Source organism: Caenorhabditis elegans, chromosome III, assembly GCF_000002985.6.
Source record: "Caenorhabditis elegans chromosome III".
Classification (NCBI taxonomy): domain Eukaryota; kingdom Metazoa; phylum Nematoda; class Chromadorea; order Rhabditida; family Rhabditidae; genus Caenorhabditis; species Caenorhabditis elegans.
In genome coordinates, this window is record NC_003281.10 from 13,624,239 (window position 1) to 13,641,789 (window position 17,551).

Consider the following 17,551-nt stretch of genomic DNA (forward strand, 5'->3'; position numbering starts at 1 on the left):
TATTTTTGTGGGGAAATCCATATAATTGCATTTTCAGAAAGAAAAATGGCAGATACAGGAGAAAAAGACACAGAAACGACGGCAAGTGGTACCGATGGACACAGTAAAGAGGCGCTTGCTGTAATAAGCATGCTCCACGAGTGTGGAATTCAAGAGTTTGATCCACGCGTCGTTTCAATGCTTATGGATGTGAGAAAATACAAAATTGAGCTCTAAAAATTCAAAAAATAATGATTTTTTCCAGGTTCAATACGCAGTGACGTCAAAAATCCTCCAAATGTCAAGTGGACTGTCCAGGCATGCTGAAAAAGCGCAAATCGAGGCAGAAGACGTTCAAACGGCGGCCGACATGCTCGGCGTTCTGACCACAAACGCTCCGGACCGTGAGAAGATTCTGCAATTGGCGAATGACAAAAATCAGCAGCCCCTACCGCAAATTCGACACAATTATGGCCTGAAGCTGCCCAACGATCGATTCTGTCAATTACAGCAGAATTTTGTGTACAAAGCTGACGACAGTTATCAGCCGTACGTTTTTTTTCTCGATATATCTTGAAAAATCTGTAAAAATTTGATTTTAAACGGAAAGAAGGTATTTTAAAGTGGAGTACGACCAGTGGGGAAACTATTAAAAACCATTCCTATGGTTCAAAAATGACAAAATAACAATAAAAACTCACAATAGAACTTTTAAAAAAATTATGATACTTTTCCTTTTTTACACCGCATTTTTAAATGAATATTCAAAACATTGAATTATTCAAATTTAATTCTCACGTGAATCATTTTCAGGCTTATGGGGTTATTCAAGTAATGTAGCAAAATGTATTTAAATACATTTGTGACGTCACAAATGTATTTAAATACATGTTTTTATATACTTGAATACAGTTGTGACGTAATTAATCTACACTTTTTAATTTTCCGACACTACTTGAATAACCCCATTAGAAAACAAAATTACAGAAAAAGTTCACATTTTTATCCAAGAAAATGTTCCAGAAAAATGCGGGGTAGAAAAGGAAAAGTACCAAATTTATAGAAGATTTTTTGTTTCAAGTAAAAAAAGGTGTTGTTTGGAGCCACCTTTCGAGAAATCGAAAACACTTTCGCATTTTCGTGCCCCCAAAATAATTAAATATGAATGCATAAGACATGGAATAAGTTTTTTTTAATCGATAACTTCCAAAAACATTTGTTAAAAACTAAGTTTTCACCGCTTTTTGAGCCGAAATATAAATTTTTTCCGAAATTTTCATTCTAAAAATTTACAGAAATTCTATATTTAAACTTGTCGATTTTCAATGCTTTTTGTGGCTACTGTCAGTTTCATTTGAAAAATATTGATTCAAATTTGCATTTTCATCTCAAAAATTGTTTTTTCGAATCAAAAATACAAAACCTTGACACAAAACTAAAAGTCACATATTTTCCGACAATATTCCATTTAGTTATTGTTTTTAAATCTTTATGGCATGCGTTTTTTTTTTCTGTAGTAAAATGAAATTATACATATCAAATTCAAAATTTTCAAGTTTTCAGAATGGAAATGCAACAAGTCACCCATCAGCCACATATCATCGAACCACCAACACAAGTGCTACGGCCGGAGCATGTACAGAATATGCTCAAGCGAAGAGCTCCAGACGATGATTTTGACTCATAACTTTTTAATTTTGTTTTTTTTATGCCATTTTCTACTTTATCTAATCAATCCTGCCAATGATCTCTATGAAACCCAGATTTTTATTTATAAAATTCAAAAATTTACACAATTACAATTCAAAAACAATTCAATTATCCCCTCCACCTGTCACCGCATTTTTCAGCTCACTCGTCGACTCGACAATTTTGTTGGCTGCCATTTTCAAATGATCGTAACGGCTAGCCTTACGCATTGGCGGAACCTGACCAGCTTCCATGTACGTTTCGGGTGCGATTTCCGGAGCATCCACGTGTTTATTGTGCTCGGCGAGCAACTGCTCAGCTCGGTCGATCTCCTGTTTCAAAAGCTCGACGCGTTCTTTGTTGGATTGCGTCTCGCTTTCGATTCGGCATTGCTCCTTGCAGAGGTCGTATTCGGAGAGCTTCAATATATCCAAGTTTTTGGCTAAAAATTCAAATCCTACCTGCTTCTGGGGCGGCACCACCTTCTGCACGTAGATAACCTTCTGTGCCCTGAAAAATCGATAAAGATGGAAAAATCAACCAATAAACTGGCTCACTTTGGTTTTTTCGACTCTCCGAGGCTACATACGGCTAGCAGAAAAACTGCGAGAAGGAATTTCATTCTGAAAAACGACACGAATTAAGTTTTAGCATTTAAAACCCCGAAGAACTTTCCAAGTTGAAAACAGTATGAAAAAGTAGGTCTCTCAGTGTAGGCATGAAAATGCTTGCCTGCCTCGTGTCTACTGTCAAAATACATGTAATTAGAAAGTAAAATTAGAAACGCGTAAATCTATGCAAACACCGGACACTTAATCATCACAGAAATCAGACTATAGGCAGGCAGGCAGGCATTGAAGCTCACTCACGAAAACTTTAAAAAGTTGAATGAAACTTATCTCCTCACACCCTATTTATAGATAAAAATGCAAAACAACAAGCACCAAAAACCGTATGACCGTCACCAATTGACGCAAACCGACAAGACATTGTGTGCTCTGAGAAGACGCAGACCTCACCACGGGGTTCAGGTGATAAGGCTTTTTAGGGAATTGTTTGTGATAGTGAATTAGGGAATCAGAAAATATGTTTTTTAAACTTGTTTTTTAAAAAAAATCTGAATCGAAAGTGCAACAAAATTTGAAAAAGCATGGAATTTATTGATTATCCCCTCCAAGCGAAAGTAACACTCGAGACAAAATGATAAAATATTAATCGGTATAAAATGGATATTTGGGCGCAAATGAGGCTTCACCGAACTGTGCTTGCTCCTTCTCCTCTGATATGTCACTGGCGCCGAAGAATGATTCTCTGAAAAATTTCAGGGAATTTGTAAAAACTATAAAAATTTTAAAAACTAAAAAATTGCGTATTGCGCAACATATTTGACGCGCAAAATATCTCGTAGCGAAAACTACAGTAATTTTTTAAATTACTACTGTAGCGCTTGTGTCGATTTACGGACTCGATTTTCGGAATAAATTAAAATCAAGCAAAAATGAGAAAATAATACGAAGAAACGAAGGAAAATGGAATATCTCTGACATTAAATATTTGTAAAAAAATTCATTTAGACAATCAAGCCCGTAAATCGACACAAGCGCTACAGTAGTCATTCAAAGAATTACTGTAGTTTTCGCTACAAGATATTTTGCGCGTCAAATGTACGCATTCCCTGAGTTTTGTGTTCCCGTAATAGAAGTAAAAAATTGTGGCAGCATATTTTTTTTCCTAAAAGGATAGTGCAATAGCTGCCAGTCTGGAGTATCAGTATGCGCGTAAGATCTGGCGAAAATGCGCGTAAGATATGGCGAAAATTCTCATCTTTAGACGTCTACGTAATACCAGAAAATCGAAAAATGAAAGTTTAAGTCCCCAATTTTAAAGCACCTAAGTTTTTGCCCGAACTCACTTATAATACGGGCTCGGCATTGTTGGATACAGCTCGCTGAGGATCGAGGAGGGCATTCGTACTCGTTTTCGAGCTGACAATAAGGCTTCCATTTCGTTGCCGAGTTCCTCCACCAGCTGACCACTCTCATCTGTGATTGTCACCTGAATTAGGCGTGTAAAACGTGTTTACCCTTGTAAAAACAAACCTGCACACAACTCTCGCTATCCCATTTTGGTGGACTATCCTTTATGGAACTTTTCGGTAAAGAGCCGTTGCCGGCACTCTGCACGGACTGTTTGGAATGGATCAGAAGTTGAGAAAGCTGCGGGATGGAACCAATGACAATTGGACACGGCACTGTGAGCGTTTGCTCGACCTAAAGAGCTAAGTGTTTGAGAAAAGGTAGCATTGTCAAATGGTTTTTTTTAGTAGAAACTTGCAAAAACTCATTAGTTAATATTTTCCAAAATTTCATATCTTGCCGGGGTTTTTCAATACAGAAATAATAATCTGAAAAGGTGTAGAAATTGTTATGTATAGTATTTGGCAGTTGATCATTTTGTGAAACTTTCCACCAAGTTAGAGGATGTATCAGAGCAAGTTCTTTGTAGGTGGTCAACCTCATCTAACTTTGCAGAGATGGCAGTAAATTGTCAACTAACATAAGATAGAACAGTAAATATATGTGGAATATTTTGTTCGTATTAAAAATTATGTTAAAAACCTTTCTCGTGAGTTACAAGAATTTGAATTTTTTTTTTGAAATTCGTCAAGAAGCTTTAAAGTTCTTCTAATGGGGTTACTCAAGTAGCGTCCGAAAATTAAAAAGTGTATAAAAATGACGTCAGAACTGTATTAAAATTCATAAAAACATGTATTTTAACACAGTTGTCCCGTCATAAATGTATTAAATACATTCCGCAACACTCCTTGGATAACCCCATTATGGGTCCGAAATCCGAGGAAATTTATCAATTATCTAACAAACTGGTATTACTTACTTCCAATTCGACCGAATAGGTAACTGACAGAATTTTGCATTTTCCCAATTTCGGTGGCAACGATGGGATTGTGATGGATTCTTCTTGCCATTCGGTGGTACTTCCACCTGGCACCTCTCCTTTGTCAATTTTTGAGATCACGCGAACCACATTCTTGATGTGCTCGTGGCCGGCGAATGTTTTGGCCTTGTACGTGGTTTGCTGCACGAATCGGAGAGCAGTAGTTCTAGTTTTGGAGCTCAGATTTATCACTCTACAAAAAATGAGGTTAACATATGCATTTAGCAAAAATACTAACTTAAAGCTGACATCTATCTTTTCTCCGGGAGTATAGCCGCACTTTGATATTCGAATTTCGCCGGTAACGCTGCCGGCTGACCGACAACAAAATGTGACAGCATGGTTGGATTCCACGCATGTGGCAGGCTCATTGAGCTGGAAATCGGGAAAATTGTAATTTGAAATCGGGAAAACCGTAATTTGTTCCAATTTGGAGGTTACACAAGATTAAAACCTTTTACCACCGCAGTGAGACGTGGTTGTAAATTGTCAACTAACAAAATAATCTACTCAGTTGAAAACTCGTCTAATGTTCTGTTCACAGGGGAGATTAAAGGCCTTTATGCTGACCACCAACTCTTGCAACTCGGCGAGTTGACAAAACACCAGCAAACTGTCAACTGGCAAACTATCTACAAAAAAATTAAATTTATTATAACTCCTTGAATGTCTGCATGCAAGATGTTTGATCCTGTGGCCCTACTTATCAAAAATTAAAAAATTATAAACTGATAATAAGTTTTTCTTTTAACTTGGCTCAAAAATGAGCCAAATTGACAAATACTTGCCTACCTTAGGGTCCGAATTAATATCTTCGATACCAACTACCGTAAACGCTTTTCTGCTAACAATATCAAAATCCCATGGTCGTTCACAAATGGCTTTGCATGTGTACCGGATGTGTCCGAATTCGCCTTCAAATGAGGATGGCAGTGATTTTGGCAAAGTGTACGAGAATGGGACCTGCAATATTTATATGGTTTGGTTAACTTTTGACAGTTTACACTATGTATACCATTCGAGATGATTCGACACAATGTACAAAATTCGAGAAAAAAGTGAAATGAATATTATCAATGAATGGTCAACTTTTTCACAGAAATTTACCTGATGAATGCCGGCGGGAAGTATCCTTTCCTTTTCTTTTCCGTCTTTTACAACTGTGAATTTGTGCGTGTAGCCAGGATTGAATTGCTCCAAAAAGTAGGGCTCCGAGTGAGAACAATGTTTTCGCGATTTTCCTGAAAATATTTAAAAAAAAACAATTTTTTTTCAGAAATTGCGCTTACCAGAATGCTTTGTCCAGTAGGTTCTTGCTCTGCCCTTCAGTTCCAGTAGAATCTCATTGACCTTTTTTGGCTCCTTATTTTCTATTATAACCTGCAAATTTTATTATTGCTTAAAAATTGAAATTCCTCAAAGTTTTCTTACTCACTTACTTAGTAAGTAAGTATATATCTTTTTTCTGGGCTTCTAGCGCCAACTTACAAAGTAAGCTCAATCTTACGACAAAACGAACAAAATAGAAAATTTTGCCGAAAGCAAAAACTCGAAATTAATAAAGATAATTTATTAAAAATTAAAGAGCTATTCTTGAACTTTTAAAATGAAGAGAGCAAGAGAGAAGCATATGTTGTATTATCCCATTCAACACTTCATGAAACTGCATCTTTATGTTGATGTTAGTCCATTCGCTTGATGGAAAAGCCGGAAAAGTAGGCAAATTGGTAACAAAAACGCTTGAAAATCAATTTTTAAAAGGGTACACCTACTTTTCCTGAGATTTCCTGACCGGCAAAATACGCCTGTTCAGGGTTGTTGAACAAAATTTCAAAACGATCTAACTGCACCATCTCCTATCTGTTGATTTTTGTACTTCTTGCCCGACACTTTTCTAATGTTTCCTCCAATTTATACAGATTTCATTATTTGTGCCGTTGCTGGAATCTGAAAAAATATTTTTATTTTGAAATTTTCATATAGAGTTAAGCAGAAAATGAAAGAGTTTTTGAACTCAATTATACGCAGTACACCGAACCTTACGGCAAAATTCACATATGATTTTTAAAAAATGTGAAAAGTGTCCCAATCAAGGTAAAACGTGACGCTGAGCTCAATTTTAATAACAAAAATACTTAAAAATTTCGCTTTCCGCCACTTTGCCTTTCAAGAAGCAATCAAAAACCGAGGAAAAACAACAAAAGAAATAAGTTGGAAGGAGGAAAAGTAGAGAAAAAACAGCAAAATGGCTCAGGCAACTCAAATCTAATATGAAAATATTAAATAGCAATATTTTTGTAGTAAAAACGAGAAATTGTGCGTCATATAAAGATTACTAAAAATTTCGAATAGATTTCAATTTTGTCTCAAAAGATTACAATTTCATCTCAAAATATTGCGAAAGTGTGAAAATTTCTAGGAAGACTTCCGTTTTATCTCAAAATATTACTAATTTGTCTCAAAAGACTGCGAACTAGTCTCCGAAGATTGAGATTTCATCTCCGAAGATTGAGATTTCGTCTCAGAATATTGCGATTTTGTCTCAAAATATTGCGAATTTGTCTCTAAATATTAAAAATGCATTCATCGACTATTCTAGAACTGTTTTGTGATAACTCGAAGAACTTTTGTTGCCATTGAGGGGAGTTGAACTTGTCCGTCGCTTGTCGTTGAGTCTATGAACCATTATCTTACCTGTTGAGCCATCCTGAACGTGTCGCATCTAGATTTAGTTATTGCTTAAGTAAATAGTTGATGGGCGCACGTCCTTTTCGTTACTTTTGATGGGAAATCAGTGACTTTTCGCAAATTTTCTAAGTGTCAGAGCGAAATTGGATAACTTTCTTTGACAGCGAATGTGGAAAAACGATTTTTTTGTTATGCTTTAAAAAATGTTAGAATTGCAATTTTTCCGAATTTTTGTCAAAGAGAGAATAACATTTTATTTTTTCAATATTTTTTTTCACTAACAATTTGATTAAAATGATGAGTATACTGGGAACATGCTTGCTGTTGACAATATTTTATGATTTCAATTGAAATCAAAAAATCTCAAACGCATCACGCGTGAATGAATAGTTGTAAGTCTACTTTAATGTATTCGACCAATCTTCGTGATTGTTTGACTGAATTTATAATATGACCGGCCAATTATCTAGAAAAAATTACATGAGTGGACAGATTTGTGAATTCTGTGGCTTTCTCTGCAAAAACTCCTTCTACAATATGCAACGAAAAATCAAATATCCGTTAACAGTGAGATACTCCATTATATAGATTTTCATGTAGCTGTTTTTTACTTTGAAAAGTCTTTTATCATTTGGAAGAAAAGAGAATTTAGAACGGAACAGTAATCATAATTGTTGTATATATCACGATCATGTGAAGCCGATGGAAATTTGGAAATGGTGTTTTGTAATCTTTATGGACTGCAAAAAGATTGCAAATTAATCTTAGAATATTACACATTTTTTTTGTAATATTTTTAGATTTCAGAAAGATTGCGAACCAATCTCAAAAGATTGCTTTGTCATCTCAAAATATTACGAATTTTTCGTAATATTTTCAGATTCAGAAATATTGCGAATCAACCTCAAAATATTGCGAAATATTCTCAAAAGATTGCTCAATCTAAAAATATTTCGAATGAGTCTCGGGATATTGCGATTTTATCTCGAAATATCACCCAACTACAAAAATATTGCTATTTAATATTTTCATATTAGATTTGAGTTGCCTGAGGGAGCTATAATTGGCTCGATTTGGGTTGACATTTGCGTAGAAAATTGGCACGATTTACGTGGAAAAGTGCAAAAACAAGGTAATTGGTGGTTTTGGAAGATGTAATTTGTTTTTTTGTTTGAGAGAAAAGTATATTTTTCAGAGAACTAAGACTTTTTTCAGAGAACTAAGACCTTTTGTCTTAAAAATAAAAGTGCATGCATATTCAGATTGCACAAATCCCACACCCGAGCAGCGGAAAATGGGAAATTTAGCGTGAAGAAATGTGCAAAAGAGCGGAAAGTATTGTGGATGGGAGGTAATTGAGTGAATGGAAAACCGGAAAAAGTCTGGGGAGTTTAGATCAAAAACTTGTTTCAGAAAAAAACAGAAAAAAACAAAAAATTGTATTTTAGATCTTCCTATCACCGCATACTACTGAAATATCAGGAGTCTGTCAATCAACAAAGCCGAGAAACTTATCTCAAGATAATATTGTTAATTGACAAATTTCTATTACGGGATCACAGCATTCTGAGAATGCGTATTACGCGACATATTGGAGGCGCAAAATATCTCGTAGCGAAAACTACAGTAATTCATTAATTGACTACTGTAGCGCAATCAATAATTTTCTTTCATTTCAACAATCGAGCCCATAAATCGGCATACAGTAGTCATTTAAAGAATTAACTTAGTTTTCGGTACGAGATATTTTGTGCGTAAAATATGTACGCATTCTCAGTATTTTGTGATCTCGCAATATGTCTCACATACTCGTTATGTTTTGACATTTCAAAGATCATGAAGTGGCAGAACCTATGAGGGTCTTTCTAATTGTAAGAACAGTATGGGTAACTCATCAATAGGAGGTAACACCGAAATTTTGTTAATTGATAGAAAACAGTTTTGTGTAAGTAGATACTTGTGTTGGTTGACAACTGTTTTATATATTACATACCCGCAGAGACATAGATAAAAGAACATAAGGACGCTACAACCAGCTGTGGGGTTTCTTGCAAAAACTTAGCTAGCTTCTTAGTATAATGTGCAATCAAGAAGTTGTCAGCTAAGAAAACGTACTATACCAAATGCAAATAATTTCGCTAGTTCAACACTTATCAGCAGAAGTTGTTTACAATTTTTTCATAGCTCACAGGTTCTTGAAGTTATATAACCTATAAGAATATGGCCGGAAGAAATGCTATCAGAAAATTGTTAACCAACAAAATGTAGCAAATCATCAGTACAGTATCCCATACTAAAAACCCTAGTTAATGAAGACGTCCACATAACATCAAAAATTCTCAAGTACTAAACAACAACATTTTTACTGCTGCTCGATGGAAGAAGAGCAGTAGAGCAAACTGCTGGCCGGGACGAATTGAATTGAAATGTATTCAGAAGGCGCCGGGAAATGAAAGGGAGACGGAAGAAGAGGGGACGGCGGAGTAGGAGAAGAAAAAGAAGAAATTGGTTGGAAAAACCGAGAAAACGAAGAAAAAAGAAGAAGAAACAATTTCTTCTTCGGCGTCATTGTTGTTGTCGCTCGTGTCCCGGATTAGTTCTCGTTTTAGTTCTCGGCCACCCCGCCGCTCACATCGTTTAACAATTTTTAACGCGTTTTGTCCCATTAAGATGGTCGAAAAATCAACAAAAAATACAATGCGCTACAAAAAATATTCGAGGACTTATTGGAGACGTTACTCGAAATTCAAACGTTTCTTTCAAATTTCAAACGTTTACCTAGATAAATCAACCCAGCAACCCACACGCTCAAGCCTGCCGGCTCCTGCGTGATTCCGACGCGTTGCCTGCGTGCTTTTGGTTGATTATGCGGAATTTGGTCTAGCCATACTAAACATGTGAATTCCAAAATGAGCATTAATTTTTAATTTTTAAATGTATTTAATTTTTTCCGAAAAAAATTGCACGAAAAAGGAAGAATTTGGCAAAATTTTTGTATAATTGCACAAAAAATTCAACATTTGAGCAAAATGGAGCAAAAGTCTTTACTCAACAAAAAGGGCAAAAATAGCCACGACCTAGAAATAAAAATTGGAGACCGAGTATTCTTTTTTGTGTAACATTTTTCAAACAAGAAAGCAAAATTATGCAAAAAAAATTTAACTCTAGGAAATGCCTGAAAAACTTGACATTTCTCCCAAAAAATAGCTCAAAATCTGATAAAAATTTTGAAAAAAAACATCGCGTTCGTGACAATTTTCAATAAAGATGGAAAAGCACAGCAAAAGCAAGAAAAGAGAAAAAAAAGGAAAAATCTTTGGTGATGGCACCGGAATGAATGAATGAAAGAAGGAGAGAGTGGCCTTGCGTGGTTGCGCAATGAATTATTCGAAGACGATGAGAGACGGGACACGCCCACTTTGGTGGCTCATTTTTCGAGAAAAATGCTCTTTATGGTCTTTTGCAAGAGAATGTAGTAGCAGCCGACCATTTATGGGATGCTCCCAAAAGAACGCCCCGTCAACTGTCGGCTGCACCCCCCCTGGTGTCCCACATATTGTATGCCCCAAATGCACCAAATTGAAAACCCTAAAAGTGTTGGCCGCTTATGGTGCTCTATAAAATGCCAGCTGCACCAAAAAAAGCGTCTCAAAAAAGGCATCTTCTCCAAATCGGGGGACCCATAAAGTGTCGGCTGCTCAAAATGGCCCAAATGAAGCGGTGGGCACAAAATGGGGCACTACTAAGAAGGCAAGGGCGCAAAAAATTAAATTGATATTTACAAATGTGAAATATCACTTCAAAACACAACTGCCAATTATCAAAAACAAAGATAAGCCACAAGAAAAACAAGCAGGCGAGATGAATCGATCATATCAAAATTGCGTCAACGTTGAGGCTCACGGGGGCTCCACGAGCCAGCCAACTGTTCCCTTGAGATCTATATGCTCTGCATCTCTCCCGTCTTGTTGTCTTCATCCATGTTTTGCTGGCTCATCACTTTGAAATGGCCAATGAGAATCTACATATTGATGGTGGTTGGGAGGAAAGTGCAGTCTCATAGTCAGATGTACTATAATGATACCCGCTGCTTTCCAAAACTATAACATGTGCGCCATGTCTTTAAAAAACGTGCTTTCCCCCAAGAATTGCGCGAAAAGAATTTCGAAAATGAAATGAGTCTCGAAAGAGTAAATATTCGGCGTCATCATAGTTTTCCTTTTAAAGTTTGTAATTCGGTCTCCACATGAATGAAATTCATAATAGAAAATATGCAAACAACGAATGGAAAGGAAGCAACCTACACCTCACGGGTCACCTTGAAGGAACGATGGGCAGCCGACTCCTCGCGGCAAACAACTGAATTGCAGCTGACACCTGTCAGGCCACGGCTATAGTGCATACATCTACATCTCGCCGGCTCTACCAAAAAGCGGCAGCAGACTATTCCCGGTACAATACAAAAACCGAAGATTTGAAGAACATTTGGGTCCCGAAAAGCAATAAAAACATGTCAGCAGAAAAGTTCGAATCATCTGCGTCTCCCCTGCTCTCTCGATGACATTTGCACCGCCCATATCTCATTCGATTTCCGACTTTTTCTTCCTCGGTCCCCGGCTCGCTGAATTGTCAATCAAAATGTTTGTGGCTTCGGTTGGCGGAGGATGAGGAAACGGACGGCAAATTGGCGGGAATTTCTTCTTTTTCGTTTTTTTTTTGTTATTTGCAAATAAAAAATATTTGTCTAGTCTGCGATTAAAATCAAGGGAGATGTTGCGAAAAATTCAAGCTCCGCGGGCGTTTTCGGGGCGCGAATATCAAAAATTCAAATATCGGTTTTGAAAGTCATCATTTCTGCTAAATTCCGTCCACCAAGCTACCCAAACATATAAATTTCTCTAATTTTATTGAGAAAGGTGGTCGCAATTTTTGGGCGAAAACAATATTTTTTCAAGCGGGTAAACGAAATTTCGAGAAAAATTGATTTAGAAAGAGGGATGTTCAAAAAATGGGAAGAAGAAAAAATTATGCATGAAAATGCGCTGAAAGCCGTCGAGGGAATTGTTTGGAACACGCACACCGTCATAAATTATTCGTCTTGCGGTTTTCAGGCGAATTTAAAAATGTCTAACATGCAGCCGATGTTTTTGGTGATTTCCGGGAGCAGTCGACATTTTCCAGGTTCGATTTGAGAAAACCCAAAAAACCGACAGTTCCCGGGACCACTTTGAGGAGATGTGAGGAAGCAGCCTACACCTTCCTGGTCAAATTTATTGTGGAGCAGATTACACTTCCCGGGGCTCGAATGTATAGGGAAAGGGTAGTAGCCGACACCTCCCGGGACAGAATAGAAGTCGAGTTTTAGGGGTACTTTCCAGTTTATATCAATTTTATGGCAATGCTTTGGCAACTTTCAAGACTTAAACATATTTCGGAGAGCCAGATACCGTATTTCGGAGAGCCAGATACTGTCTTTTTTTTTACTAAATTAAACTTAAAAGTGTTCAAGTAGTTGATAAAATAATGGACAAGTATGTATTTTGTTTGATTTCGACTGTTTCAAGTCAAGTTTTTGACAAAAAATCGTAAATTTCACAAAGCTTTTGGATCTTCGAAAATTAGTCTTGCAGTCTCTATTAGTCTTGCACCCCTACGAGTCGATTGGAAATTAGTCTTGCATGCAAGACTAATACATAGAGGAAATACGGTAAATGATTTTTGGTCTCATAAAACGTAAACTTTTGTTCAGTTTCAGATCAAAAAGCATTCAACGTCTCTGGTTCACGATGACTAAACAACTGGAAACAGTTATGATGCAGCCAACACCTCCCGAGACACTGTTGGATAGAAAAGGGGTAGCAGACAACATTTCCATGGTTAACAAAATAAGCAGTCGACACTTCTCGAGTTCGATTTAATAAAAAGTGGAACAGCGGCCGACATACTACTTGCCAAAATTAGGCTGCAGTCGACCTCGCGGGTTTCTTTTGTACATGAAAATACGGTAGAAGCTGACACCTACCGGTACTGAATGGAAATCAAATTTTTTTTTGAGGGGGATACTTTCCAGAGTTGAAATTTAACAAGCTGAATTTTTTGCAAGCAAAAACTGACTGGTTGGTCTCTAAAACAGGTGGATTTTTTCCATTTTTTTTACGAAATTATGTTTTGTTCGCCTCACCAAAAGTCGTATAATAAACACAGCTGAATCTACATGTCAAATAAGAGAAGAAAAAGAGATATAGATACAAATGCCCAAGGGGTCCCTAACTGACCGCTTATGGAAATTCGAAAGAGATGGAGAGAAACTAGAGAAAAAGAGCGAAGGAGCGCATGCTGGATAACTAAGTTTCGGATGACTAGACTCGTTTCTTTTATTATTTTTTTTGTTTTTTTTTTCGAGCACTTTTTATTAGTCTCCATTGTCAAAAGTTTGTGAAGTGAGAGTGTACTTATTGTTTTCTTTTTTGGAGGAGAGAATGATTTTAAGGCAGTTTTAGGTCTGTTTCGGCAAATAGCACTTTGTCTGTAAGCACAAGTGCAACTCTCTGAAAAGTTTTTTTTTTTATTTGAAAACTTAAAATAAAAGTTAATAGATTTTTATGTTGTTCACGTGGAGTTCAAGAACTTAAGTTTAGGAATAGTAACGTTTATTAAACTTTGTTGGCTTTTGCTTCAGAAACCAAAAAAACATTATCGGTGGCCTAGAAAGATGAACCTAGACCATCGCGGGACCACTTGGGGTCACGGGGCCTCAGTTTATTTTATATATTGAAAAAATAGGGCAATTCCAGAAGGAAACCTGAAGCTTTAAGACGAAACTAATCATCATTAATGTTTCTCTTTTTTTTCAGGAGAATCCAATTTCTTTTTTTTCTTCGCACTTCTCGAATAGATGACGTCAATTGGAGACGTCTCAATGATGCAAATTTCCGGAATTTCAATTTTGTTCCAATTTTCCACGTTTTCAAGTTGGAGCTGGAGAAGTTCACCACATGACGGTTTTCACTATGTGGCCGTGCAGCATAAAAACTTGGCCACAGTCATAAAATGGGTAGAAACCCATGTCAAGACCATTTTAATCAAGTTTCAGAAACATCTACCGTGAAAAATCAAAGATAAATCATTGGCAGAGTTTTTGTTTTTTCTAGGCCACGTAGCTGAAACCGCTCTAAGCTCACAAGAATACAACCGACGGCTGAGTTTTCCCCCATGGCCACGCAGCAAAAGTTTATTCCTTGAAAAATATGAGTAAAAAATTTGAATTTCTAATTTCTTAAAAATTTATGCACACATTAATTCGCTGAGCCTATTTATTAGAAGAAGAAGATGGCTCATTTGTGTGGGGAGAGAAAAATTGAGAAGAGAAAATAAATATTAAATGGGTGAGTAGGTGAAATACGACTAGTTTCGGCACGGGGTCGGTGTTTTGCCAAGTGGCCGCGAATGAGAAATTTTGATTCCGCAAGTGTTCGAAAATCGGTATTTAAAAATGTCACAAGATTATCTTCAAAAATTGAGAATTTTTCGGAATACCGAAAAAGTTCCATTAGGATTTTTTTGATTTCAAAAGCTTTTGTTATTTTTGATATATATTTGATATTTGATATATAATAATGGATTTAAATTTTTCTCAGATCGATAATTTCTTTAGAAGGTTGTTTTCGATTTTCCAAAATCGTTTTATTACGGGAACCCAAAATTCTGCGAATGCGTATTGCACAACATATTTTACGCGCAAAATATCTCGTAGCGAAAACTACAGTATTTCCTTAAATGACTACTGTAGCGCTTCTGTCGATTTACGGGCCCATTTTCGAAATGAACCTTTTTTGAAAGTTCATTTATTTATTTTTTTTTTTGAAAGTTCATTTTAATAGTGACATCAATATCCCATTTTCCTTCTTTATTTGAATTTCGAACCAGTAAATCGACACAAGCGATACAGTAATAATTTAAAGAATTACTGTAGTTTTCGCTCCGAGATATTTTGCGCTTCAAATATGTGGCGCAATACGCATTCTCAGAATTCTGTGTCCCCGTAATACATTATCGACTTTTTTCAATAATTATTGGCTTTCTGCTAGTTTTTTTTTAAATCAAGTTATTTTTCGACTGGAATTATATAAATTTTATGAAGAAAAAACCATGAATATTGAATATCTGCGATTTTTGCGAACAATTATCGATTTTTTGTTTATTTTTCAGAAAATTGTATTTATTGATTTTTGAGAGAATTTTTAATTTCCATATTATTATATGCAGTTTTAATTTTGAAAAAAACCTGAAGTTGTGTACTCCACGTGGAATAGTGGGAATTCTTTTCAAGTTTTAAGAAAAATTGAACATTTCCAGTTATTTTTATTGTGTAAAACTTTCAAAGCTATTTTTCTCGTGCGGTTTCATATTGGTTTTTTTTGGTTGGAAATAATTTGAATAAAATTTAAAAATCGTGTCAAGACCCAGAAAAAAAGTGGATAAGTATAGAAGCAGAAAGTTGGAAGGATTTCTTGAAATTTGAAACTCAAGACGCTAGGAACGAGGAATATCTCACAGAAACGGGGAGAAATGGATGAATGAAAAGTAGCAAAGGGCACACACACAAAATCAAAAAAAAAATTATGTTGAAATTTGATATTTACAAATTCAGGGTGGTCTAAGGAAATCCGCCCTATGGCGTCAATTTCTTCCGGAGATCCTCGTCATCACAGCATTCTGAAGGTGTCAGACCATCGGCGTCGAGAGCGGACCGGTCGGCGCCCGCCTGGAGTAGAAGCTCGGCGAGCAGTGGTCGGTGGCATTGAGCGGCTGGAAAAAATGTACTGTACTTTTTATTTAAATATTCCCGTTTTTGGAAAAAAATGTAAATTCAATTTTTTTTCACTTTCCACTGAACCCATACCAAAATGTAGCGCTGTCTGTAGACATCCATCGACTGCATTGACATCTACATTGTTTTCAATAAGAAATTGAACAACTGGATCACATCCGAGGTCCGTAGCCCATAGGAGAGCGGTCATCTGCAATTTAGAAAAATTTTCGAAGAATGATGAAGTTTCTGTTAGGAGTGTAGCTTTTACGGTGTAAATTACAAGAAGAAAAATTAAAATCAATTTTTTTCAAATTATTTACCGCCAAATATTGATCCTTGGCCTCAATAATCTCGGGTTCATTTCTCAAAAGTGTGCGCATAGTGTCGATATCGCTCACGCGCATCGCCGCGAACCATTTCTTTTCGGTTTCGGTTTCCAGTTTCGTTGGCGGGTGCACCACAGCGTCGTCGAACATTTCTGGCTGAAAAATGATAAGAGGGGTACGGTATTTAGTAACAACTTTACGTGTTTTATTATTTCACAGACTCAACTTTAATTTTTTTTTTGAATTTTTTGCATCTTTCGTAAGTTTGCCTTGTTAAAACGGTTTCTAATCTGGTGGGAAAAGTAGGAAAAAGCTTCAAAAACCATTTAAAAAAACTACAGTAATTCGTTCCCACTCGCTGCGAGACCCCTCGTCTCGGGAGGTCGCCCTCCTTTAAGTCATTACGGTAGTTTTGATACCAAATATAGACGTAGAGGCTCAATTTTCAAGTTTTCAGTACTATTCTACATAAAAAAATTTAAAATATACATTTAAAAAAGCATGATTAAGTGGGGATTAATAATTTTTTATCCTTTTCACCTCGATAACACCCATTGTGCTGGGCATCTTCTCCCACAGTCCACTTTTCTTCACCGTCTCTGCATCCGGATCCCAAGACGTGTCAAGCTGAGCCATGAGCTCACAATACGCTTCCATAGCTCTCGACCGGCTCATCTGACTATTCGCTAGCCACGAGTTGAACTTTTTGCGCGCGACCGTTTCGAACCAGTAGGGACCTTTTTTCGAGTCTGAAATTGTGTTCTTTTAGTTTCTCAGCTTCAAAATCGTCCATTTTAAATACCTGCTGGACCTTCTACAGCCTGCTTGTAGAGTCCATAGAATTTTAATATAGTTTTCTGATCGATTTTTGTCAGAAACCCCGGCAACCTTGTCGTCGCCGCGTCGAATTTCGCCTCAAGCAGCGTATCGATGGGTTCTTCTTCTTGATTTTCATTTTTTGGATGGTCCTGGAATGAAGAGACTGCCCATGCAATAATCATCTGGAAACTTTGTGTAACTACTGATTTCAGTCGGAAACAAAGAAATATGACCTGGCCTTTTCGATTAAAAATAACCAACTTTAATTCAAAAACAAAGCGAA

At 36.6% G+C, this 17,551-nt stretch overlaps 4 protein-coding genes and 2 non-coding genes across 7 annotated transcripts; 1 reads left to right on the forward strand and 5 right to left on the reverse strand.

The window, feature by feature from the left end:
• The first annotated feature begins 37 nt into the window (after positions 1–37).
• Positions 38–1,769, forward strand: taf-9 (Transcription initiation factor TFIID subunit 9). The gene is made up of 3 exons (NM_067413.4): positions 38–189; positions 245–528; positions 1,543–1,769. Exons 1-3 carry the CDS (start codon positions 46–48, stop codon positions 1,664–1,666), a joined length of 552 nt encoding a protein of 183 aa, NP_499814.1. The 5' UTR covers positions 38–45; the 3' UTR covers positions 1,667–1,769.
• T12D8.5 (uncharacterized protein) lies at positions 1,736–2,512 on the reverse strand. 2 transcript variants are annotated; one of them, NM_001392233.1, is made up of 3 exons: positions 2,226–2,291; positions 2,130–2,178; positions 1,736–2,087 (listed from the first exon to the last, which is right to left on the reverse strand). In NM_001392233.1, the coding sequence occupies exons 1-3, from the start codon at positions 2,288–2,290 to the stop codon at positions 1,794–1,796; spliced, it is 408 nt and encodes a 135-aa protein (NP_001379197.1). In that variant the 5' UTR covers position 2,291; the 3' UTR covers positions 1,736–1,793. The 2 variants fall into 2 exon arrangements, 1 of the variants encoding a protein (NP_001379197.1); NR_132456.1 differs by having other exon boundaries at positions 1,794–2,087; positions 2,226–2,512.
• A 305-nt stretch (positions 2,513–2,817) lies between these two features.
• arrd-17 (Arrestin domain-containing protein 17) lies at positions 2,818–6,570 on the reverse strand. The gene is made up of 9 exons (NM_067415.6): positions 6,396–6,570; positions 5,913–6,003; positions 5,731–5,864; positions 5,416–5,586; positions 4,862–4,998; positions 4,564–4,816; positions 3,768–3,938; positions 3,581–3,723; positions 2,818–2,979 (listed from the first exon to the last, which is right to left on the reverse strand). The coding sequence occupies exons 1-9, from the start codon at positions 6,474–6,476 to the stop codon at positions 2,880–2,882; spliced, it is 1,281 nt and encodes a 426-aa protein (NP_499816.2). The 5' UTR covers positions 6,477–6,570; the 3' UTR covers positions 2,818–2,879.
• Positions 6,571–8,749: 2,179 nt separating this feature from the next.
• Positions 8,750–8,829, reverse strand: T12D8.12. The gene has a single exon (NR_101872.1). It is a non-coding gene; the product is annotated as an Unclassified non-coding RNA T12D8.12 (non-coding RNA).
• Positions 8,830–11,627: 2,798 nt separating this feature from the next.
• T12D8.11 lies at positions 11,628–11,760 on the reverse strand. Its single transcript, NR_052837.1, has one exon. It is a non-coding gene; the product is annotated as an Unclassified non-coding RNA T12D8.11 (non-coding RNA).
• Positions 11,761–15,704: 3,944 nt separating this feature from the next.
• On the reverse strand, positions 15,705–17,450 carry acbp-5 (Acyl-CoA-binding domain-containing protein 6; the record flags this gene model as incomplete). Its single annotated transcript, NM_067416.8, has 5 exons — positions 15,705–16,119; positions 16,214–16,331; positions 16,444–16,605; positions 16,990–17,198; positions 17,252–17,450. The coding sequence occupies 5 exons, from the start codon at positions 17,448–17,450 to the stop codon at positions 15,983–15,985; spliced, it is 825 nt and encodes a 274-aa protein (NP_499817.2). The 3' UTR covers positions 15,705–15,982.
• Between the last annotated feature and the right edge of the window lie 101 nt (positions 17,451–17,551).

Excerpts from the sequence above, each read along its gene's own strand:
- taf-9 (NM_067413.4), top strand. The coding sequence starts at position 46 with ATGGCAGATACAGGAGAAAAAGACACAGAAACGACGGCAAGTGGTACC. Across the intron at positions 190-244 it reads TCGTTTCAATGCTTATGGAT|GTTCAATACGCAGTGACGTC; the intron begins GTGAGAAAATAC and ends GATTTTTTCCAG. Across the intron at positions 529-1,542 it reads GCTGACGACAGTTATCAGCC|AATGGAAATGCAACAAGTCA; the intron begins GTACGTTTTTTT and ends TCAAGTTTTCAG.
- arrd-17 (NM_067415.6), bottom strand. The coding sequence starts at position 6,476 with ATGGTGCAGTTAGATCGTTTTGAAATTTTGTTCAACAACCCTGAACAG. Across the intron at positions 6,004-6,395 it reads GTCAGGAAATCTCAGGAAAA|GTTATAATAGAAAATAAGGA; the intron begins GTAGGTGTACCC and ends TAAAATTTGCAG. Across the intron at positions 5,865-5,912 it reads CTACTGGACAAAGCATTCTG|GAAAATCGCGAAAACATTGT; the intron begins GTAAGCGCAATT and ends AAATATTTTCAG.
- T12D8.5 (NM_001392233.1), bottom strand. The coding sequence starts at position 2,290 with ATGAAATTCCTTCTCGCAGTTTTTCTGCTAGCCGTATGTAGCCTCGGA. Across the intron at positions 2,179-2,225 it reads GGAGAGTCGAAAAAACCAAA|GGCACAGAAGGTTATCTACG; the intron begins GTGAGCCAGTTT and ends TCGATTTTTCAG. Across the intron at positions 2,088-2,129 it reads TGGTGCCGCCCCAGAAGCAG|CTCTCCGAATACGACCTCTG; the intron begins GTAGGATTTGAA and ends GATATATTGAAG.